The following is a 25,207-nucleotide window of genomic DNA, read 5'->3' as shown; positions in this document are numbered from 1 at the left end:
TAATAAAAAGTCAAACAAATAATTAAAAAAATTGAGTTAACTTATTAGTAAAGAATCCAATTTTATTCTTTGTCAAATTCCTCACATTAGTTTAAAAAAAATTAGTGTTATTGAAAAATTCTTAAGTATATAAATTTGTTAAATAACAAAAATATTAGTGGTGAAAAAAATTAGAAATAAGCAAAGTCAATTAATGTATAATATTAAATGTAATTGGCAAAATGCAAATGTAATGTAACAAGGACGAAATAGTAGAAAACAAAAATATATTCTAAGTGAATTGTCATTATTTTTTTTGTTACACTTATATTAACAAATGAAAATTCTCAATATTTGTTTATACATTAAATTATTCATTGCTAAATAAACATAAATTGTCGACGAAAAGTTAAACAGTAAAATTTATCGCTAATCCTATTAAGCGACGAAATATCAAACAATATTTAGCTACGAGCAATTTAGCAACGACTAACATCGAAGTTTATGTTTAATTCCATTTTTTCCCTATAGTGTTTGTTGTCAAATGAGGTACACGCTTTTGTCACGCGCAAAGCGCGTACACACAAACTAGTATGTTAATAAAGTTTATTCAGAGGATATAATTCATTTTTTTGTGCGGAATGCCCTTCAAAGGCACTTGTATTTAATTTTTGTCCCTCAAATTTGAAATCTTTAATTTTTGCCCTTCGCCTAAAAACTCATGGATTCCGGGTTCAAAACCTCGCTCAGTCAAATATTAAAAAAAAAAAAAAATCGCAAGGCAGATGTTTGTAGCAAAGTTAGGACTATTCAGGTAGAGGTTTGCCCCTGAATAGGCCTAACTTTGCCCGAAAAATTAGGCCTTAAGACAGAGGTTTTCCTTAAGACCTAATTTTGGGTAAAAGTTTGTCTTAAGGCAAACCTCTGCCTGAATAGGCCTAATTTTGCCTGAATAGACCTAACTTTGCTACAAACCTCTGCCCTCTGCCTTACGATTTATTTTTTTGACTGAACTAAAGTTTGAACCCAAAACAGGCGAAATGCAAAAATCAAAGACCAACAATTTAAGGGACAAAAAATTAAAGACCAAGGCCTTTGAAGAACAATCGTGCAAACGGCCCGATATAATTTGGAAGAAACCAATCTAAAAATTAGTGGAGAAGGATTCCAAAAAATGTTTTATTAACATGTGAAGGAAAAATTGACTGAATTGAAGGACACAACTAAAAAAAAAAAAAAAAATTTGTGATAAATTTATTTCTTTTAAAAAATTAAGATACGGAAACAAAATTATTTAATATATTTCCTGATGATTGACCGGAAATTCTCACGTTCATAGAGACTAGTAAAATACACATACAAAGACACTTGGTAGGCTCACATATTCCAAGACACTTCGTGGGTCAAGGCATTTAAACCTTCAAATATTGAAATTTCCTTTACAGCATAAGCTATTCCACCACCCGCTTGATGAACTGGTCTCCTATCCTATTAAGTTGACGCAAGTCCAAAATTTAAACTCGCTGAATACAATCTTAAAGTCCCAAGCACTAAATTCACTGTACTTTTAAAATTATGGATCTGGGATTTAATATTTTCTTAGATTTTAGTAATTTTTCACTTATATATGTGAAACGGAAAAATAACTGAATTCAGTCATAGACAATACACTTCCTAGTAGAGGTCTAAGAAAACTTACATCCCTTAACTGAACATTTTACAAAATCAAGTTTAGAAAAGAAAGAAATGTAAGTCCATGCAATCATCCGATTCCAACCTATCAGCCTGTAGTTTCTGTAGAGAAAGATTTCAAATTGAATGATGACCAATACTTCATTCTGACTTTTTCTCTTTCATCTTCTCTTTTTCATCCTTTGCTGGGGAAACTAACAGATTGAAAGTCCACACAGCTAACAAAGTAGCTTGTATTGGAGCAAGCCAATAAACATGTATATGCTCCTTAGTTACATGATTCCCCCGAGCATAAGCCCACCCCATCACCTGCAAAATGGATTTAATTCATGTCCAGATAGAAACTTCACTTCATAAAACATAACACTTACTTTATAGCAAAAGGAAGTACTTACAGAAGCTGGATTCATGCATCCCCCTGTTAGATCAGAACCAAGAATGTGAAGAGTCAGCTTGGACAGACTTGATATCCACGTCTTCATCAACGTACTCGCATTACTTCTTCTGGAAAGTCCAAGTGAAATGGTAACAATGGCAAATGTCAAACATCCTTCAGTAAATGCACCACGATGGATGTCAATGGTTAAACGAGGCCCAAGTCCTATGTTTGGAAATGCCGCAATGATGAGTCTAACCCCAGTAATTGAACCAAAAACCTTAGAAGCAATAAAATGGGAGAAATTGTACATCAGAAGAAACACTCATCTATAATAAGCTTTTCTAGAAAAAATAGTTATAATATTTAAGCTGAATCTGAAAGGCAAGAAAAGTAAAAAGAATCAAGTCACAATGCCATTGCCCAAATTTGATTGTTAAGTATACGGTGAGTAACTTCAGAATATGACTGACAAGCAATTAATGTGCGTCTCTAAAGCTAATAACGACTTATCAATAACCTAAACTCATCTTTCTACTATCTGGCCAACTTCATTTAGTCACCCACAAGGCTATTTTATTTAACAGAGAGATTAGGTTACATCAAACCATAATTTCCATAATTTACTTTCCTAATTGTCAAGAAGGCTGAGCATCCAACCTGCTCAGCACAAAACTTTAAGACAATGATTGGAGTGGTACAAGACCCTAATACTCCTTCGGGAAACCTTTACACAATCCATGTGAGACAACTATATAAATCAACACCCTCCTTCACGTCCTTGTGGTTAAGATTACAAGTGTGAGAATGAAATTCCTAAAGATTGGGTCTGATTTCATGTGAGATAATTTGAACATCTAACACAAAACTTTATGCAACTGGTAGAGTGGTCTAAAACCTTCACAAACCCTTTGGGAACACTAACACAATTAGATGAGGTGGAAGACACTTGCCCCCAGGACTTTGGTCAAGTGGTAAGAGTGCTACATGTGATGTGTATGTTAGGCGCACGTCGCCGGAGAAAAACATACTCCTTTGTCCCAATTTATGTGGAACACTTTTCTTTTTAATATCTCCCAAAAAGAATGTCGCCTTTCTATAATTAGAAACAACTTAACTTTAAAATTCTCCTTTTTGCCCCACACAAATGTCTAAGGTTTGTTTTAGACTACACATTTCAAAAAAATTCCTTTCTTTCTTAAACTTTGTGCCTAGTCAAATGGTGCCACATAAATTGGGACGGAAGGAGTAATATTTGAGTGGAAAACGGTAGAGGGGGGAGTCCATTATCCACTGAATTCTGAACAGTGCGTTGCTGGCCCTCAGGATTTCCCGATTATAAAAGAAAGAAAAAGCTGAGGTGGTTCAACAATTCAACATAGCAGAGCAAGTAGAGATCATACGTTCAAGTCTCACTGCCACCAATTAATAAAAAGTATTTTCACGTGCTTGTCCCAAGAAAAACAAAGTCAGGTTCACACATGGGGTATGTTAACATAATATTTCGGATATTTTCAACTTTCAGATGAGGTAGTAGAGACAATTCAGCACTTATCTTGGACAAGTTTAGGTATTCGAAAAATGAAAGCTTAAACAAGCCTTATTGCAAGTATTCGTTTTGCATTGAGCACGCGCAAAGGCCAACTATCTCTGAAATAAATGCAACTCAACAAGTCGTACACCAACTGAAATGAAACTCATGACAAAGTACCATCAAACAAAACAATGAAAGAGAAGAAACTGGAGGAAAAACATTAAACAGCTCTTGCTGTCAATCCTGGTACACCTCTCAAAGAAAATCAGATATCGGTGCCATATGGATCATCAAAATCCATCCTTACGGAATTCATATAAGAGTTTCTAGTAAATGTTGAAAGTTTGAGTATTCTATCCAGATAAGTTAAATTACTAGAGTTCCATAACAAAAATAAGAGAAGCATAGTCAACCTTTGCAAACAACTTAGATTTGCAGAAACTGTACGAACAAAAACAATAAAATAGAGGTGAAATGTAGAGAATTTAAGTAAACAAATTACAGGTATCTACCAGAACAGCTAAAAGAGTACCATTAGAAAATAAATTCCAAACAGTAAGAAAATCGTACAGATGAATGATTGTCTCCGCCAAAACTGACTCTAAAGGGCAAACTTGATAATTTGTCAACAGAGGAATATACATATGTTAACTCCTCCATCCAAGTATCTGCACACATACTTCTGCTTTACCAGTGATGTCTACTCTCCTTTTATTAAGAACAGAAATAATTGCACCATTCAGATTTTTCCCTTGAAAATACAATTTGGAGTCTTGGACATTTTTGAACATTAAAAGGGTTACAACTATCACAGCAAACTAAAAGTGACTTGATCGCTGGAGATAAGGTACCAGATGGCAGTTCCCGGAAGAGTAGAAGTGGTAAAGTTAGATAAAAACTATGAACATAGTAGAGGATAGGGTATTGATAGTTTCCCTGCGACCAACATGTCCATCACACAAGTTCACAAGGATTCACATCACACCACGCGTTGCAGCGAGCAATACAAGGTCATCAAGATGATGTCAGGAAACTAGTGACATGGATAATGGGAAGAGAAAATTTTGAAACTGAAAAAAGCAAAAAAAAAAATCTCCTCATTACCATGTCACTATTTTCCTGACATCATCTTGATGACTGTCTTGTAAAGGAAAGAGAAATTGGAAAAGCTATGTTTTTACATGTCTGGTTGCTCCACCAATTTTCAAAATTATGCATCTTTGATGTCCCAATTCACCATATCCTACTCACAGTTAAAAGTTTCCACATGTTCCACCACAGCCTCCAAATTGTTTCCTCTTTTTCACCCGAAACAAACAAAAAATTGAATGTGATTGCCTGTTTAATATTGTGGTTTTCCAGTAACTATCACTCCTATAAATTTTACAATTTTTCATTGGAAAGCATCAATACAAAAATTAATTTCCAGCATTTTGTACTTTTATAAAAACTACATCAAGCTTATTTACAAAAATGCCAAATAGATAATGATATAACATTCATTCAATGGAGGTGAAGATGTTACTTTCATTGAGCCCCAATTTTATCATTAACGATGTTTCTGTACCTACATTTAAATTTAAATACAGAAGGCCTCCCAAAAAAAAAAAAAAAAAAATTAAGATTTACGCATGCATTATGTTGATGCATAAGTACAAATCTGTTGAATAGCTTCTTTTATTTTAATCTATGTTACAGTATTCTTTTTTTAATTGCAATCTATGTTACAATATTCTTGTTCATCATGTATCTTAAATATCATTTGGCTTTGAAAAGATGATGTTTACCAAAAAAAAATTATAGTTACCAAAAATTTCTTTTAGTTAATCAAACTTATGTAATCAATTCGTCATAGATAATTGAATAGTACAACATAGGAAGTTCTTTATCCATACCACCCCAAATGTTGGCTCCTGACCCAACCAAAACTCATGGAATGAAACTTTAAACCATGCTTCTACATTTCCATTGACAAAAAAGAATCACCTCGGGAATTTCCTTCAACTAACACTAAACCAATTTAACATTCTTTTAAAGCAATAAGTGACTTCAGAACTTCTGCAGCAGAGCAGAAACTAAATGCAGAATGATACACACTCCACTGCAAGCCAAAAATCCCACCCCTTTGTGGAAGGGGCTCACCAGTCAGGTCAGCAAGAAAGACGTGTAATGGCAAAAAATCACTCTAGTGGCATTTAATGTACGTAAACAGTTCAGACAGCTGTCAAGGTGAGAGTGTATGTTACCATCTTGGGGTCGACATATCAAGCTAGCTTTGCCTATTGATAAGATCATTGGAATGAACAACACAAATAACCAGCATATTGGGGGAGCCACCTTTAGCTGTAGTTGGGTTAACTATGTTAGTAGTTAAACTAATAACGTCAGTAGTGGACCTACCTGACATTAACCATAAGACTAGTCCTCTGATTACCGAACAATAAATTATTGATAAGCCTCTCAAAGAAATTTATCTCTCAGGTATACTATCAGTACCATTCCCCTTTTTTCTTCAAAAGTTAACAATGGCACATCAAATTGCTTGTGGATGATTGTTGGCAGGTATGACCAATCCATTCTAAATAGAAAATAGAAAATTCAGCATTCCCTTGCTAAGGGTGATATGGTGGGAATCCTTGTTTGATTTTTCTAATATCCTCCTTCCTTAGAGATTGCTTGGGTATATGGGAGGTAGGTTAATCCCTCCTTTCTAAACCACTAAAGGAATAAATATTTCTCGTGATTCAAAGACACACAGATTTAGCGGGGAATAACCTCCCTTGCCTTCTTTGCTTTCAGTCATCACTGCCTTTGCCTCTCGATACGCTCCTTCTCACACTACACATGGCCATTGTCTCTATTGTACCCCATTTACCCACCCCATGAGGCTTCTATATTATCCTTTTTTCACTAGGAAATGAATTTTTTATTGTTGCTCTTTTACGTCTTTTGAATCTCGAATGATAAGAAAACCGAAGAGCTGATAATTATTTGGCCTTCTCATTTCCATAACCTTGTCTAACATAAAGCACCTTAATCCTTCTAAGAGCTTCACCGGGAATTGCCAATGCTTCTTATATGTGCCAAGTGTTTCTCAACAGAGCCTCTCTCTCTCTCTCTCTCTCTCTCTCTCTCTCTCTCTCCCCCTATCTAGTATGCAAATTTTTCATTGGAACTTAAGGCATATACGTGGTCCTCTCATGAGAAGCTTAATACAATGGCCAGCTAAAATCGAGAGACCTGAAAAAATCATAAACCTCGATTGTTACATTAGACGTATGAAGAGTAATGAAATTCAACTCATTCAGATTGAAGAAAATTTCTAGCTTGTTCGGAGATATCTTGAGGCTCCATTTCTATATCAAATTTAGGTTTGGCTATACCATCAACATCATCTTTCCATAAAGAGGGGCTTTCGTTGCGGTACAGTGATGCATTTTGTTAGTGTGCGCTGCTGGAACATTTCAAGACCAGTGTCTTAAGATGTAATCAATTTATGTAGTAGAGTGGTATTCTAGTCATTTACATGGAATAAGGTTATAGATCTTCTTCTAGATATCCACTTGACTGATCTCAGTGGGATTGACGAAATCTATCCACTTATTTATCTTGTTCAACTTGAGGAGTCCTAGTCTTCCTCCTTGTACTCTTCTTATCCTATTGATAAAGTCATAAAACATCTTTTCTTATTAAAATGGACAGTAGTTTTGAAAAAGGGGACTGACTTCATTAGAATAGGCCCTTCCAATGCCTAGAAAATCAAACTTCCCAAAAAAATGCATCCAAAAGGAGAAGCACCAATGCTCTCACATAAAAATTTCGGAAATTGCTTTATATCGGAAAGAGATTAGGTTAAATGGGTCTCACTCCAAAAATACAAGAAGATTTGTTTTTTGATCAGTCTCAAGCAATAACAAGAGTTTGGGTTACAACCAAACAAAGTCAGATTAGTTTGCTTTTCCATTGGATGATATGAAATCTGATGGCCAGCATAGATGGAAATTATCTGAAAGACAACCATATGGGAAGCAGGATACCTGATTTGACTAAGTAATAAGAGAAAAAGCAAATTTTTTTTTGCAATTAATGAACATCGTTTTTTATGTTGACAACCAATTATCATAATCATGAAATATCAGCAAAACTGGAAACGCAAAAAAACAAAAGGAAACCTGCTGACCAAATCTTCAACAAAAAGACAAGCATGTCATTTTGAATAGGAAATGTAACCATGTTGAACAAAAAACTATTACCACATTTTTTAAAACAAAGACATCAGTCAAGCAGGATAGGTAATTTGAAAGCAGCAAGGCGGTAACATATCATGATCAGGAGATCAGAAGCTTGGAAGCTCAGTAGTTATCGGAAAAGGAAACATCAGAAGGAAAGGGAGATAATAACAACTAGCAAGAGATAGGGAACTTCTAAGTAACACTGATGTGTTGGTTTCTGTAAGTTTTTCAAAGGCAAAAAATACTCTGGCTCTCCACATGGTACTGTTTTGACAGAAGTATGTTGGGATGTTGATACTTCTCTTATGAGTAAGAGCATTTTTTCCCTTTGCCTCATTTTGAAGTTTATTCAATCGGCCAAACAAGCTATCAAAATGCTGTTTCGCGGCTCATTATAGAGCATTTATTTGCACAAAAACATGCTTCAGATTAGTTTACCTACTTATATTATCATGTTGTGAATCTGTCCCATTGGGAGGACATCAAACCTCCTCTCCAGAATTGGTTTAGCTTAAGTAGTAAAATGGCCTTCAAAATGCCATACTTATACTTATGTCCTCTTTTTAATTTTAGTCTTTTGCTCAAAGGTTGCCATTTATATTTAGAAGGAATCCTAGAGTTATTCAGCATGATGCAATTTAGCAACCTCCAATTAACCTTGAAAGTCAGTGATGTGAAAGCCCCTATGAAAATATTTGATATCCTGTTTATTGGTAAAAATGCTTTGTTCATGCACCACATTACCATAGTAAACAATATCTGTCCTAGAGGCTGTTGCATGATTTCTTGCATCTTAGTGTTGTCATAGCCATTCTTCTCTTACTGATTTCAATTCTCTTCCCTTTCCTCACTCAACCTGATTCAAGCAGGCTCCTCAGGATTGTCGCTTTAACAGACTTTTCATTATTAAACGATTAGCTCATTAATTTAAGAATTTCAAATTCTGTCCAGATAAAGCACCAATTGGTATGAAACATTTGCTGTCTAACTTGAATTGAGTGTTACAACAACAACATACCCGGTGTTATCCCACTGGTGGGGTCTGGGGAGGGCGGAGAGTGTATGCAGACCTTACCCCTACCTCGTCGAGATAGAGAGGTTGTTTTTGATAGACCCTCAGATTAGGTAAAAAAGTATTTTCAAAGCAGTTTGAAAAAGGGATACAGAAAATGCAAGCAACAACAACAGCAAAATAATGCGAAACGGAAAGCAGTACATAGCCTTTAGAAGAAAGAACAATAACGACAATGAAATAATGCGATAATTGGAGATGTGCAGTAGGAGTTGTTTAGAAAACTGACCTGAGCAGGAATTCTAGCAGCAACAGTGAAGATGAAATTGGAGAGATTCCCAGAGATGGCACCAGACAAGATTGTAAGAGGGTTGTAGGCCCCACCTTTGGTAGCTTTGCTCAAGAAGGCAAAGAAGAACATATTGATGACAGAAATTGCATGTTTGAGGATTTCACCTTTGAGATCATGAGCTCCATAACCCAAGATTGAATGAACAAACATCTTGATAAGGACACTTGACCAAACCCACATCAAAGACATGATGAAATCTGAAACCACAAGCCTCCTCCTGCTAATTACCCCCATTTTTGATCGATCCGCAAGGGTGAAGGAGCAGAGGGGGGGTTTGGGGGAGTTGAAAACTGAGGCTATGGTGGCAGATGTTTTAGTTTCTTTATGCTTATTATGAATCTTGACGTCGGAAGTCATTATTGTGGCTGTTGTCAGCATGTTTGTCGGAATTGCTAGGAAACAGATCAATTCTTTTTAATTTAAACTCATTTCTCAACTTCAACTTTTGTACATGCTTACTTATCAATTATACTTTCTTCGTTTATTACTCAACTAATAAAATTGGCCGCGCTTCGCGATCATTAAAATATAATAGAGTATGTATTTACAAAATAACTAATTTTGTTTGTAAATCTAGATAAAATAGAAGAATTAAATTATCATGTATATAATAATCATTTTTAGCGTCATATCTTCAATGAAAGAAAATTCTAATCTAACATTCTATATAAAATTTAGCCTAAAGTGTTTGTATGGAAAACATTTCAATATAAATATGAAACAACTCATTATAATTAACTATTTAAAATTGAAAAACAAAATATAAAAACTGAAGAAACATAAAATAAAAAATATAATAATGAAAAGTTGCACAATATATGGTGGCTAATATTTATTTTTACCCGTAAAAAGAGTGGTTTTACTTCTTTAGCTTATTATGTTATCATCAATTTGTCAGTGTTACACCTTCATCTTATCCATCTTAGCATTTTAAGTTTAGGTAATTTGAAAAAGAAAAAAAACAACAACAAAAGATAAGAAACTATTACATTAAAATTCATGCAAAAAAACTTATATTATAATTTGTTAGAGGAGATAGATTACCCTTAATTCATTCAATTTTTTATTATTATTATTTTTTTTTTGTGGTTCTGTTGAAATTTGCAAAATGTAAATTATGCATGAAAATTAAATGGATAATAAACTACGGACAGAGGGAAATTTTTAGTTTTCTCATAATTCAACTCAAGTAGAAATAAGAATGAAAAGAAGAAGGAAAATAAATAAAAATAATGAACACATATCGAGGACTCGGAGGAAAGAGATATCTAATTCTTTCCCAACTATCCACATTTTTCTTTTTCTCTGCAAATTCATGCGCGCTCTCTCTCTCCTATAGAGTCTTCTTCCTTCCTATTTCTTTTTCTCTAGCACCAATAAAGAGAAGTGCATAATCACGAGCGATACAACTAAATTTTTTATTTATGTTGTCTTAATATAGCGCAAAAACAATACAATTTTCATTAAAGAAGATAATCTGAGAGAAGGAAGAAGAGGCATCAGAAGATTCTCATAAATTTCTTGGGTGTAAAAATTAAAATATACACTGAACACTTTTACATAAAATTAGCAATATGAAGAATCCATGTTGACGGATGTTTCTTGATGAAATCAATAAGGCAAGTTATCTTTACCCCTGCAAAATATAAAATCGTATTCCATAGTTCACATTTCATAGACAACCATGTCTTTTATTAATATATTTCTTTTGGAGAGTGTATATATAAAAGAAAATAGATATTCTCACCACCAATATTAGAAACAGTCAGCGTAATATTACCACCATTGGGCGTTGTACTGATCTTCTCGGGCATTTTCACTTAAAGCATTCTAAGCATAGATTGTGCCACATTAAAATATGAATAATGTGCATTTCCCTCACAAATGTCTTCTTAGAACATGCGCCAGAGAATGAGTAAATAAAAAGATATCATAAAGAATTTGTGCAACTTAGAGTAAATAAAAAGATATCATAAAGAATTTGTGCAACTTAGAGTAAATAAAAATATACCATAAAGAATTGGTGCAACTTAGATGTAACATTTTGATTCTACGAAGGAAAAAAATTCATAATCATTCTTATCGAAGGGAAATATTACCTCTATTGGCCAGTATGTCACAAACACTGGACTTTTCTTCAATCAAGGCATCATAGATGGTAGGATCAAGCTTTAACTGTTTGGTTCCTTTGACAATTTTTAAACCAACCATAAGATGGTTGATGCTTTTTTATGAGACTTAGTTTCCTTTTGCTAAATTTCCTACCCCTCAATCCCATACTTACGATTTTTTGGATGAAAGAATCTCACCTTATGTTTTTCATTACATCAAAAAATTCGGAGCTCCACCTCCACCGCCCTTGGTCCAGCCGAGCAGCCCTGCTCCATTATCTCCCATTACCGCTGCTGGCCCAACGTTGCAACAGGCCCAGTCGGCTTCCCCCCTTATCTCTCCATTGTCCGCCACTCCTATTGATGCACCGCTTATCGTGCAGGCTGCCTCACAAACGGCCCACCAGGCCCCTAGCCCAACCACCAGCCCCCTTCCACATGCAAATGTCCAGCCGCATATCCCCACTCCATGACCCACCATGGTCACACGCAGCCAACAGGGTATTTTCAAGCCTAAACGTCAGTTTAACTTATACACCACGGTTACGAAATCTCCTCTACCTCGTAACCCATTGGCCGCTCTTCGTGACCCGAATTGAAAAATGGCTATGGATGATGAATTTGATGCTCTTGTTACGAATAAGACGTGGGATTTGGTCCCCTGTCCACCTAATGTTAATGTTATTCGTTCTATGTGGATTTTCACTCATAAAGAAAAGTCTAATAGTGATTTTGAGAGGCATAAAGCCCGACTTGTAGGTGATGGCAAAACTCAGCAGGTTGGCATAGATTGTGGTGAGACGTTCAGTCCGGTGGTGAAACCGGCGACTATCCGCACTATTCTTAGTCTCTCTTTGTCAAAGCATTGGCCTATACATCAACTGGATGTGAAGAATGTTTTTCTTCACAGTGAGCTCAAGGAAACTGTGTATATGCATCAACCTATGGGTTTTCGGGATCACACACATCCTGATTATGTTTGCCTATTGCGTATGTCTCTCTATGGACTTAAGCAGGCTCCACATGCTTGGTATAAACGATTTGCAGATTTTGTGTATTCCATTGGTTTCTCAAATAACAGGTATGATAATTCTTTGTTCATCTACCATATGGGGACTGACATGGCATACATTTTACTATATGTTGATGATATTATTCTCACTGCATCCTCAGACACTCTCCGTCGTTCCATTATGGATCGTCTTGGTTTCGAATTTGCTATGAAGGATTTAGGTCCTTTGAATTATTTTCTTGGCATTTCTGTGACCCGTCACAAGGGTGGGATGTTCCTCTCTCAACGAAAGTATGCCGAGGAAATCATTGATCGCACTGGTATGTCTTCTTGCAAGCCCTCTCTCACTCCGGTTGACACAAAACCGAAGATCAGTGCTACTTCGAGTGCTCCTTATGAGGATCCCACTCATTATCGTAGTCTCGCAGGTGCTCTTCAGTATCTCACTTTCACGAGACCCGATATTTCATATGCTGTACAACAGGTGTGCTTACATATGCATGATCCGAGGGACGATCATATGCATGCTCTTAAGCGAATTTTGCGTTACATTCAAGGCACTCTTGACCATGGATTGCATCTCTACCCCTCCTCAGTCACCGACCTTGTCTCATACACAGATGCAGATTGGGGTGGATGTCCGGACACTCGTCGTTCTACGTTGGGGTATTGTGTATTTTTGGGAGACAACTTGATTTCTTGGTCGTCAAAGCGACAACCTACTCTTTCTCGGTCTAGCGCTGAAGCGGAGTATAAAGGTGTTGCTAATGTTGTTTCTGAGTCTTGCTGGATTCGCAATCTTTTATTGGAACTACATTGTCCGGTTTGCAAGGCTACGTTGGTATATTGTGACAATGTGAGTGCCATATATTTGTCAGGAAATCCGGTGCAACATCAACGCACCAAACATATTGAGATGGACATTCATTTTGTGCGTGAGAAGGTTGCGCGGGGACAGGTTCATGTTCTTCATGTCCCGTCCCGATATCAGATTGCAGATATTTTCACTAAAGGTCTTCCTCAGGTCCTTTTTGAAGATTTTCGAGACAGTCTAAGCGTTCGTAAACCTCCCGTTTCAACTGCGGGGGTGTGATAATGTAAATATTAGATAGAATATTTTGTAATCTCCTATTTTATGTTAGAATATTTTGTATATTTTGTAATCTCCTATTTTAGGTTAGAATATTTTGTATATTAACCAATTGAAGGAATGAAAGGAAACTACGGAAAATAATTCTTTCACTTTTTCCAAAACAACCGGTCACGCTCTTGTCCTCCTTTGGAGAAAGTTCAGTCACCTATATTTTAGAAAATAAAATAAAAGCTTTTAGTACATCAAAACTGATCAAGAAGAAAGTAAAATCATTGTGTCAAACGACATAAAATGAATTAGATGAGAAATGGGATGATTATGGACTTGCAGCCTTCATAAACCTTCTTGCTTAAAAGATGTGGGGAAGTTAGAACTTTAACTTAAATTTGGAATAAGAAAAGACATTTGCAGCTTAATGTTATATGCATCCGAAAAGGCATGTTTGCATCATAATGACCCATTATTTCAATTCAATTCTTGTAACTGTAATGGCCACTATGTCAACTAAATGGTTGTAACCGTATGTTTCATTAGTTCAATTGTTAAGGATTGTATTATTTATGTTGGGAAAGAGGAAATTAAATAGATATGTTAAATAGAAAAATAAGTGAAAAATGAGAAGAAAGATATATAGGAATGATGATCATAGAGAGGTGTCACATCACCTTATCTATGTCTAGCTTTATATTATATATAGATGTAGATTTATGTGACACTTTTTCATTTTTGACAATCAAAGAAGAAAATCTTTAAGGTGTTTTATTAGTATGGCTGATAAATTTTTTAAATTGCTAATTATTGTAACTTATACAGTCAAACTTTTCTATAATTATCGATCGTTACAACGGTATTTCACTCTAATAATATTTTGTAAGAAATATAATATGTATAAAAATAAAATATTAAAATATTTATGGTAATCATCAAGTGAAAGCTATTGAATTTCTTTTTGTTGAAATTTTGGACAAAAATCTTCGTCAATTCAAACGTTATATTATCGTTAAGAGACTAAATTTACAAAACAACCTACAATTGTAGAATTCTTACGTCAAACTTGAAATATTTAAAATTTCAATTATTTTTAAATGCATATGTTCCCTATATTTTAATTCTTTATCGGTACCGTACAACTAGTTATGAATTTATTAGTCACTTCAATTTTTAATTAGTAAAATATGAAAATCAATTGAGATTTTAAAATTAACAAGTATTTTGTTTTCGTTTATAACATAAAAAATACAGAAAAATAAATTTTTGAACCCTTATATTCTGATTATCAACATCAAGCAGGAAATGTGTAAAGGAAAATATAGCATCATGCATTGTTATAGGAAAGCTAATACTGGTTTGATGCTCTGGCTAATCACGCTGCTGCTAACTATGTACAGGACAAAGAGGAACCAGTTCCCGTTTTCATAATGACTTGGTCCTTTTTTGGCTTATAGCCTTCTCGTGTGGACCTAGCTAGCTAATATGGTCATCAAGTTGCTCATCAATATCATTCCAATCATGAATTATGTCTTGCTCAACCTGGTATTTTCAGGCACAAGGACGAGCTTTTCATTCTAAGAATTACTCAGAATGACATGTTCATCATCTCTTGTAAAGGGAGAGTCTCCCAAATTTCATTCTTGATCATTGCATCTAGTTGGTCCTTGAGATTTATCTTTACAATGTATCAAGTTTCATCTGTTATGGAGATATTGGCTTTGAGTCTCCCTCCCACTTGTAACGTCTCTTTTGTCCAAAATAAATATGGTAGGGATTCATGCCAAACCCCCCCCCCCTTCCCCCCCCCCCCCCTCCCCAACACGGGAGGTGAAAGACCGGGTGAATGGCTTGACCGGAAAAAAGAAGAAGAAAGGATAATGGAATTAAGAGCTCATTTTGAATAAAATTATGGGAGTGAAAAAAGAAAAAAAACAAAACTGAGTTTATCCTCTATTAAATATATAGGAAAAGTTTAAATATACCCGTGTACTATTTTAATAAAGAAATTGAACCCTTATGTTCTGATTGGTGTCTTTCCTAACGATTATTTTTTATATATATAAAATAAGGGGTTTTTTTGTGCGGGTGGGGTGGTGGTGGGGGGAAGAATGGATGGGTTAATTAAAATATAAGGTGGAGTTTGGAGTAGGAGTGTCAATGGTACTGTTTAGCCGTTCAGGTGGTTATATTATAAAATTTATACCATATTAATTTTTTGATTATTTCATTTTGCGGAACCAAAATTAGACTTTTCGAAACAGTCTCATCATCTCGGTTTCTCTTCAGTATCGATACGGTTCGGTTAATTTTCGGATTTTTTTGAAAAAAAAAATCATGTCATAGTCACTAGTAAAAGTTAAAGACACGATATCATGCATACTTCTATAGGACTTTGGCACAAACTCTCTAGATATTTACTTTTAAAAGGTGATGAATCAAGAAAACATGAAAGACGACAAGAATTAAAATTGATCCCAATATTTTACTATAGTGTAAAATAATGTTAAGCAAAGACAAATAGTATAATTTATATCACACGAGGGGGCAAAAATCAATCAAAATAGGACTCAAGAATTGAATCTGCTTAGATTAAGTATCCAATAAGAGAAATTTAAAATCATATGAGAGAAAAAATATCTAATAATTTGTAGCTTTCTATCCCAGATCGTTGGGATACCTTGTAGCTTACAAGCTAGTTATTACTCGAGACGCTAGAACTAATTTAATTTCAATAAGAGTAGTATAATAAGTTTCAGAGTTGAAACTTTATGTGTTAATTATATTGTCGGCTTGTAGTCGTTTTCATCATCCCGAACCCAAGGCGAAAATTTTAATATTTTGTTATATTTAAAAATAATACTAACCTAATTATTCGGTACGGTTATAAATTTTTATAAACATCGTCGAATTTATTAGAAAACCTAAAAATTAGTTCGGTACAGTACGGTTCAGTACGATACGGTTCGATCGGTTAAGTCGGTTTTTTGAAAACCATTGACACCCCTAGTTTGGAGTGTGTAAAAATATTCATGGACTTGTGAGAAGGATTTAACTAGAGGGGGGATTTAATTAAATCCATGTGTCTTTTTTTTTTTTAGCGAAAATAATTAAAAATTGAAAATTAGCTATTTCGCTTTCGTTAGCCAAAAAGGGCATTATTGAGCCATTTGTGCAATAACAGGCGTATAAATAGATCATTTTTTTAACTGGTGTATATTTGCTCTAAATCATATAGTCTAAGGGATATATTCTTACCTTTTCCCCTTAAATACAAACAAATGGAAAATCTTTCACGTTTATCCCTAACCTCTCTAACTTGTTTTATCTATACTATTATAGAAACACCAAAATTCTTAGCAAAATATCTTCGTCTTTTTATTTTTTAAAATAGATTTTTTTTTGTCTCACACCACATGAGATCCTTACCTACACACATGCAACAACCTCTTATTTGGATCTCTCTTATCTAGAGAGTTCTCACGCCAAGCTTTCTTTCTTTCGGGCAAGTCCAATTACAAACAAAAAAGAAGGTCGGTCCCGTCCCACGAGTTAGGTGGTGGAGGTTTATTGTGTCCCAATTTCTCTTTGTCCTTTGGTAGGGAAAGTTCGCCACTTTAATGAGCTAACTCTACGTGATTCGAATCATGATGGCAAAACTTATCAATTTACATCAAACCAATTAAAACATGACATGTGTTTGTACTTAGAGTTCTATCACTTAATCATAGTTACTTAATGCATGCTTTTACTTCATTTAATCACTTAATCATAGAAAATTTACAAATTTGATGTAAATATTGAATGCGGGTAAGTATTTACCAATTATGAGTAGTTGGACCAGTAGATACCAAATACCAATGGTTATAACAAAGAATCTTGATGCATTTCCTTATTTTCTTGCATCGTCTGTGAATTGTGATCTTTTATTTGACAACCCTTTTTTAATTTCCCTTTCCTTGGATTCCCCTCTGATCCCCCTTTGTTGGAGCTATTGCTCTTTTGGCGACTCGAACTCACGACCCAATTCAAGATAAAATATTGTATAAGGTCTTGGTTACATAGAGATATGCTAACTTTTCTATTCTAGTGGTAGTTAGTCGTCTTGTGTATATGAAATTGTTATGTGTACACAAAAAAATTAAAGTATTCACACCCTAAAATAAAAGATATTTTAGAAATTGTAATATTTGAAACTTTCAGAAGCTCGGAAATTAAACGATTCATGAGGCTAAAAACTTATCCTCATTCTAATGCGTCTATTAATCTATACTATATTAAAAGCACGAAGGACTTTAGAAATATTGATTGAACTTTTTACCCATCATTAACAGACTCTTAAACAAAATTGTCATTTACTATTTTCCTAATATTTGAACTTTGAAATTAAATTAAGAAATTCCTAATTTGATCTAGGTAGGAAGTCCTACTATTTAGGAATTAAAATAAATTAAGATTTGGTTTTTGCCCCTCTTTATTTTTTTTTTCTTTTTGTAGGATGCAGCAAAACTATCTTGAAAATTGGGGAGATGAAAGACAATGAGGATTTTCTCCCACAATCTTGATTTGTTTGAACAGATATCATAAGATAATATATGTTGAATTGTATTTCGATATTTTTAAAAGTCAATTGTTATTGTTTGCTTTAAATTATTTATGTTTTTAGTTCTTTCTCTAATTACTTTAAAATATAGTAATGAACTATAAAAAAAATCAGCTGCTAGCAATTTAGCATTTTTTACGACAAAGTTCGTAGCTAAACTCGGTGTTTTTTCTGTCTGTTATCAAATGAGGTACGCGCGCAAAGCGCGTACACTGAGACTAGTTTGATGTAAAAGACGCGGCGTGGATGTGTTTTTTCCTACAAAAGGGTGTATCTTCTTTTGTTTGGTTAAGTCGTTAATAAGTAAATTTTGAAACTGAGTCACTTTCTCAGTCCCTCCAAAACTGGAAAAAAAAAAAAAACTAGTTGATAACTCACTCATGAGCAGACAGTAAATGTAAACATCCTTAAAACATGTACTGACAATGTCATTACACAACAAACTAATCAAAACATCCATCCAGCAATGCTCATGTTCCTAAACAGACATAAAGGCAAGGCAAAAGTGTGTTATAATACTATATCAACCTTTGCTTCTCTCTTTTCAATTTTAACTTCTAAGCAAAGATCGTGATCTGCTTAAATCTATGTACATTATTTCTGCTTTAGTTGATGCACGCGAAAAATTTGATACCTCAGCGAATATTTATAATCTTGTGTCAAGATGTTCATGATCTAGAAACTGTCGATCAGTTAGCATTCTCTCCAACACTAGGGAATTGGCTAACAAAAGCTTCATAAGCTACATTTCAGACGTCGTTCCGATAAAGAGTTCTAGCTTAACTTCCCTGAGGTGGTTAAATGTCACGTCTGACAAACGCTTGAGTTCAAGGGGTTCTTCAGTACCATTATCATCTTCATTGTCACTATCAACTTCATTGTTAACCTAAGAAAGATAACAAGAAGTCAACTCTCAGATTATTGAGGATCCAAGAAGTACGAAAAATAACCACACTACGAACCTGTATTTCGAGATATTCTAAATATGGGAAGCTTCTTATCAACAAAGAGCAAATGAGAGCTTATGTGATTCCACCAGCATAATATTAGGTAGGTAAAATAGTTTGACACTGTCAAGATTAAAGGGGAGCCTTGGCGTAACTGGTAAAGTTGTTGTCATGTGACCTCTTGCCGTGGAAACAGCCTCTTGCAGAAATGCAAGGTAAGGCTGCGTACAATAGACCCTTGTGGTCCGGCCCTTCCCCAGACCCCGTGCATAGCGGGAGCTTAGTGCACCGGGCTGCCATTTACTGTCAAGATTAAAGGGAAGCCTTGTTGGTGCTTCATATCCTTCTCCAGCACAGAACTAGGAAACAATTACAATAATTCAAGATTAAGTCAGCCCAAAAGAAATTCCTTCCGCTAAAGTGCATAACAATGAAGTCATGAAGCAACATTTACCCCACAATTAAAGAAGTCAAAGACGAGATGCTCGAGAGCAGAACAAGACTCGAAAACCTTTGTAAAATCAAGATCCTCTGCCTTAATATAGTCACCTAGCAGATATACTTTTACCAAACGAGGGACATTCTTGAGGCAGATAGAACTTATATTTCCTGTGAAATCGAACAATCTCAGCATGGGGGCATTAATTTCAATTTTGTCTGACTTTTCTGCGATATCCAGCACTAATTGCTCAAGCAATGGGCAATGAGATATTAAGCTTTCCAGCAATTCAGAAGAAATTGTGACTTCACATAGTTCCAGGCTAATTAACTTATCAAATCCTTGAAAGGCTGATGGAGCATGTATTAAGCAATAATGAAGATTTAGATGCCTCTGCTGCGAAAATGTGAAAAGTGAAGAAGACAATTTGTAAATCTTTCTAAATGGAAGGTGAAGAACAAGATGTTGAATGTCATTCCTCGAGAGGAAACATATGAAGTTGTCAATCTCAGGACAACTTTCTAGATGAACCACATTGAGGGTAAACTTAGTAATGGGTCCTTCATGAAGGGTCAAAAGCTGGTAGATAATCTTTGTAAATTTAACTGTACGGTTTAGTAAATTTTTTTTGTTTCCGAAAGTTTATAATCAAGCGTCAACTCTGTAAGTCTACACCAGTGATACCTCCATTTCTTTGATAAGACGCTTGTCCTCACAGCATCGTTACAAGGCAAATGCATCAAAATGACATCGATTACATTATCAGGAAGGTTGCTAAGGACGTCATGAGGTAAACTTCGACAATGCTTTCTTCTCTTAGGAGGCATCATAAATCACCAAAAACCTGTAGAAAATAAGCAACAGTATGAGGTAAGGAATCTCCAAACAATATGGACAATACCGAAATAACCTCAAAACTATCTGGACGAAACTGCAATTCACATTGTCAACTCAACACCAGAACAGAAGGAGCACTTATAACAATAATCACCAAGAACCTGCAGAAAATTAATAATAATATGAAGCATGGAATCCCCAAACTATCTGGACAGAACGTCTATTTGCATTGTGAAATCAACATAAGAAATAAAGGTGCATTGTAACTTAAATCAAGTATCTCCTATTAATATCTATGTTATACGGATATTTTACTTGACTTGAAATACCAAGTGGATCGATATTTAAAGAAGTGAATAAGTGAAACTAATCGTTTTAACACATCATACAAAAAAACACAATTCAAATCACACTCAAGAAACTATCGAGGATCAAAATGACGCAATTGACCATATGAATTAGATAATCCCCAAACTGTTCTACAGAACTCAACCCACAAAGAAAAACAATGGATGTTTTTAAGCGGTTCCAGTTTGCTTTTCTAAGATTATCAACTCATAAAATGTGCTCATTTTAAGTAATAAATTAAGCATAAGCAGCTGTTTTGTTGCTAGATTTAAACATCAAATCAGTAGCTTTACTAGTATTATAATTTGCAAACTCTAAAGAAACTATATAAGCGCAGCATAACACTAACCCCAAAAGGGAAAATAATGATTTTAATTTTTTTGATTATGGTAGTAAATTTCAAATACCTTTAATGAGTGCTTCAGCTGCAGGGCACTATTTGGACTCTTTCAAGTCTTCAATCTCAATCTAGGGTTCGTTCATCACTTACAATGGAGAGGATTTGGGGGGAAAAGCGTAGAGTGAACTAGTAGAGTGTTGGAGAAAGGAATGTTTAGTTGAACATGATAATTGAACCAAGAGTTGCAGAAAGAAGCAACCACAATTAGTGAACCTAAGCACATACCAAGGAAACCAACATCTAAAATGGGTACAAATAAGAAGATAGAACATGCCTAACAGACTTTAATTCGTCCAAAAAGGAAAGAAACAATTTTAAAACAAAAATAATGATCCTGAAACAAATTTTAAGCTTACCAAGACTTAAGATTCTTGATGACGGAAGATCTAAAAAGGTGGAGTCACCTTTTCTTCTGATTGTTGCCAAATGCCATTACGTGTGCTTAACTCTTGTGCCCCGTCATTCTCAGGTGGATACTATTTGTAGTTCTCAATTCTTCTGCAAGTATTTTTGTCTTGTGACTCCTTAAAAGACTCTTAAATTCATCTCGAGTTTCGATAACTATATAAATTTAAAATGAATTAAAATAATAAACATTAATTCTCAAGAAAACAAAGACCCATGAGATTTTATTTATTTTTTTGAAAAAAATATTAGCTCCATTTCAATAACAGTGTTCATTCCCCACATGCCCTACAAGGTGGAAAAAGGGATTGATAAAGTGAGGAGAGTTTCAATGGCAAGGCAACACGGAAAAAAGATTTTCAGTTTAGTGAAATAGAGCACAGTCATTGAAAGGAAGGAAGAGAAAGGTCTGGGTGTCAGAAAATTAAGAAGACATAATAAAAGCCTTCTGATGAAATGGTTTTGGAGATTGACTATCGAGGAGGAGGCCTTATAGAGAAATCTCATTGTAGCAAAGTTTGTGAAACAAAATGAACAGCGTAAGGGGAGCAGTTCTTTACTTAGTAACATCAGAGAAATTTGGCCTTTATTCTTTTAACACAGAGTAGGGCTGGTGATGTTAGAAAGCTATGCTTTTGGCACGACAACTAACTTGTCATTACCCTTTAAGGGACCAAATCCCCTCAATTTTTCAGCTTGCACAGGGCATGGATAGTACTGCAGCTCAGAATAGAAACAACAACTCACGGAATTTTTTTGATAACCGTGATGTCCGGACCAGCTTGCACACACCTCGACTAATTCCACGGGATACCCGCTACCTAGCAACAAGTGCCAGGTAACTCTGTCCACCAAGGCTTAGACAGATGGGAAGAAATCACCTAGCGTTTTTGTCTCCACTGCAATTTGAACCTGAGACCTCATGGTTCTCCTACTACTTCATTGACCACCAGGCCACACCATTGGGTGCATAACTCACGGAATATTTTAGGAGAAATCAGAATGCCTGGTAGTTAGAGCGTATCCAATTTCCAGGGTCTCAATAGCAGTGCAGACAGACTTATATGGAAGGGAAATGAATGGACAGATTGCTACGATATCTTGTTACATAGAGCAAACCAGGAACCAACTGTTCAAACCCCCCAAAACAGAGATGGAAATCAAAGGCCCCAAGGAGCATGTCTTACCCAAGATAATTTGCAAAAGGGATGGTTACCGATTCTGCAACAAATATTATAGGTGTGATGGATGCATAAAGACTATCAACCACCTATTAGTGTGGCAGAGATTCTACAGTATTCTGAGCATGAGCTGGGTAATACCAAGATCAACTTCGGACTTGCTAAGTTGCTGGAGCGGGAAAGGGGTGAAAAGTTTTTTGAAGATTAGATGGAATACAATACCAACATGCATTTGGAGGTGTCAATGCAACTAAAGGAATAGAAGATGTTTTGAAGGACAAGTCAGCAATATAATGAAGATCAGATCTGATTGTATTGTTTTGCTGTCCAGTTGGTGTAGTATGGATTTCGTAAATGATGTGGAAACCTTGTTACAGTGCATAGAAAGCTTACATAGATACGTCGAGGTTTTCCTCTTTTGGTTGATTGGATTTTTGGAGGATGTACTCCGGCACAATCTTTGTACTATATCAATAATACTTACCATTTCAAAAGAAAAAAACGTAAATAAGTGGTATGCCAAAAGAAGTAAGCCTACAACCAATTATGGTTCTCTACGGAAGAGATTCAATCTTCTGTACAAATAAAGACTTCATGGGTGCACTAAAAAGAGACTAAAAACATCAGGCTATTCCTTACATAAATATCACTTTCTGTCCATTTCAATCAAACCATCGAGGTTTTCTATATAAAATATATGAAATAATTGTCTCACTCCAATAAACAAGTGAAAAACTCATCATTTTAAGTGGTAAAAGCAAAAAAAGCTTGACCAGTTGACACACACTGTCTCAAATTAATAATCATGCATTTTTATTTTAGGTTCCTGTCTACTTTCACTTTTTTATGTTTATCAACTTATTTGATTACCAAAAGAGTGACTCCGACCCTATATAAAGAATGTTCAAATTGTTCCAAAAAGTCAACCTCATTTCAATTCTTAGACCGCCACTTTCACTTAATATTATCAAATTTTCGATTTCTACTATTGTCTTGGTTGTGTTCTATTATTTTCCAACATTTCCCACTACATGACCCTGTTAGTTTCTGGCATTTCCCGCTAATACAGAACTTCCAAGAGAAGACTGGCATCTCCCATTAATAAAGAACTGCCTAAATATTACTTCCAACAAGCATATCCTCTGATATATGGAAGATTATCCCAACCATTACTGACAATATTGAAAAAGTCGGATGTTGCTAGTGGGTTGACATATTAAAGGAGGTTAAACAAAGCTATCAAAGGGATGTGCCCAGGCTCGGAATATCCTTCTTTCGTACCCAAGAGTAGTCTTATTTCTAATAGGACCAATTCAAGCATTAATTAGTACTACCTCAGATCTAACAGGCCGCTAGCCTAGCAACTTTTCCAGCAGCAAGCTACGGTTAACGACCTCCTAACCTAGGTTGGGGTGAAAACTCGAGGAAAAGCAGATGGTGAAAGACCGACCAAGCACATTAGCTCGATCGGGCCTTACTCACTCAACAAGCACAAAAACTTCACTCGCCGTGGAAAGAAAATCAGGAATTTTTAAGGAGAAGGATTTGGCCCTGACTGATAAACTAACAAAAGGAAAATGAAATGCAACTCATCAGAATAAGACCAATTGGCATATGCCATAGACGGGGGAGTCCTCCCACCCCATAGATAGGAGTTATCCTCATTAGCCGGACTATGAATTGGAGAATCTTAGTTATGTTCAAGCACTCTTCCGGTCGAGTGAGTCATGTGAGTACAAGTTAAAGCTAAAAAAGAGATAGTAACTCGACCTTAGGGTCCAAGCCACCTTGCACTAACCCACCAATAACCTGCTACCTCCCAACCCCGTTTTTGGGACAAGCGTAAATAGGTTCTTATGCTTTACGAAAACTACCGAAAGGAAGTTCTCCCTCTGTCCTAATTTATGTAGCAACACTTTTTTTTTTTTTAGCTTGCCCCAAAAAGAATGTCATCTTGAAACAATTTAACTTTATGAGAAATTTTCAACCACACAAATATCTTAGACTTGTTTTGAACCACAAATTTCTAAAATGTTCTTTCTTTCTTAAATTTTGTGCCTAGTCAAATGGTGCCACATAAATTGGGATGGGAGAATAACTTTTATTGACTTAACGAACACATAAACATACCCAAAAGGAAACCAACAGAGAATAGATAGATAGATACACTTATTGAAGTTCAGTTCATCCAAAAGGGAAAGAAATGATAAACAAAGTAAAAGAAACAAATTGATATAATGGAAGAAGATTTAAAGCTTACCAAGCAAGAAGATTGCTGATGATGATCAGAATCTGGATTTTCTCTTTGGAATTTTGTCAAACACCTTACGCCCTAAAATGCTTCAACTCTATTTAGTACTAATTTTCAAGTACATATTTGATCTAATCTAGGCATGGGCTTCGGCCTTTTAACAATTGGGTTTCATTTCATCTTTCATTAAGTGACCCTAGTAACTAGTATTTGTACCGTGCGATGTGCGGTGAATATCAAAATAAATATTAATCAAGAAATAGTTCTGATGTCTGGTTGGAGTACAAGTTATTAAATTATATGAATTTATATGAATTCATTTGACTGAGCACGATATTTAATAAAGAGAGAAGACTTTTGAAACTTGTGGTTCAAAATAAGTCTTAAAAATTTATGTGACTATAAATTATTCATA

General features: G+C 35.1%; 1 protein-coding gene and 1 pseudogene across 1 annotated transcript; both read right to left on the bottom strand.

Moving 5' to 3' along the window:
- Positions 1 to 1,541: 1,541 nt before the first annotated feature.
- Positions 1,542 to 9,618, bottom strand: LOC132626559 (probable aquaporin SIP2-1). The gene is made up of 3 exons (XM_060341468.1): positions 9,115 to 9,618; positions 2,067 to 2,327; positions 1,542 to 1,980 (listed from the first exon to the last, which is right to left on the bottom strand). The coding sequence occupies exons 1-3, from the start codon at positions 9,553 to 9,555 to the stop codon at positions 1,813 to 1,815; spliced, it is 870 nt and encodes a 289-aa protein (XP_060197451.1). The 5' UTR covers positions 9,556 to 9,618; the 3' UTR covers positions 1,542 to 1,812.
- An 8,749-nt stretch (positions 9,619 to 18,367) lies between these two features.
- On the bottom strand, positions 18,368 to 25,007 carry LOC132626558 (F-box/FBD/LRR-repeat protein At1g13570-like; annotated as a pseudogene).
- Between the last annotated feature and the right edge of the window lie 200 nt (positions 25,008 to 25,207).

This window comes from Lycium barbarum, chromosome 2 (assembly GCF_019175385.1).
Source record: "Lycium barbarum isolate Lr01 chromosome 2, ASM1917538v2, whole genome shotgun sequence".
Lineage (NCBI taxonomy): Eukaryota > Viridiplantae > Streptophyta > Magnoliopsida > Solanales > Solanaceae > Lycium > Lycium barbarum.
Note: the sequence above shows the minus strand (reverse complement) of the source record. Positions and strands in the feature narration are given on the sequence as shown.

What these genes read in the sequence shown, in the direction of transcription:
- LOC132626559 (XM_060341468.1), bottom strand. Translation starts at nt 9,555, where the DNA reads ATGCTGACAACAGCCACAATAATGACTTCCGACGTCAAGATTCATAAT. An exon ending in CTGCTAGAATTCCTGCTCAG is followed by an intron (nt 2,328 to 9,114) that starts GTCAGTTTTCTA and finishes ATTGCTTCTAAG; the next exon opens with GTTTTTGGTTCAATTACTGG. An exon ending in GATGCATGAATCCAGCTTCT is followed by an intron (nt 1,981 to 2,066) that starts GTAAGTACTTCC and finishes TCCATTTTGCAG; the next exon opens with GTGATGGGGTGGGCTTATGC.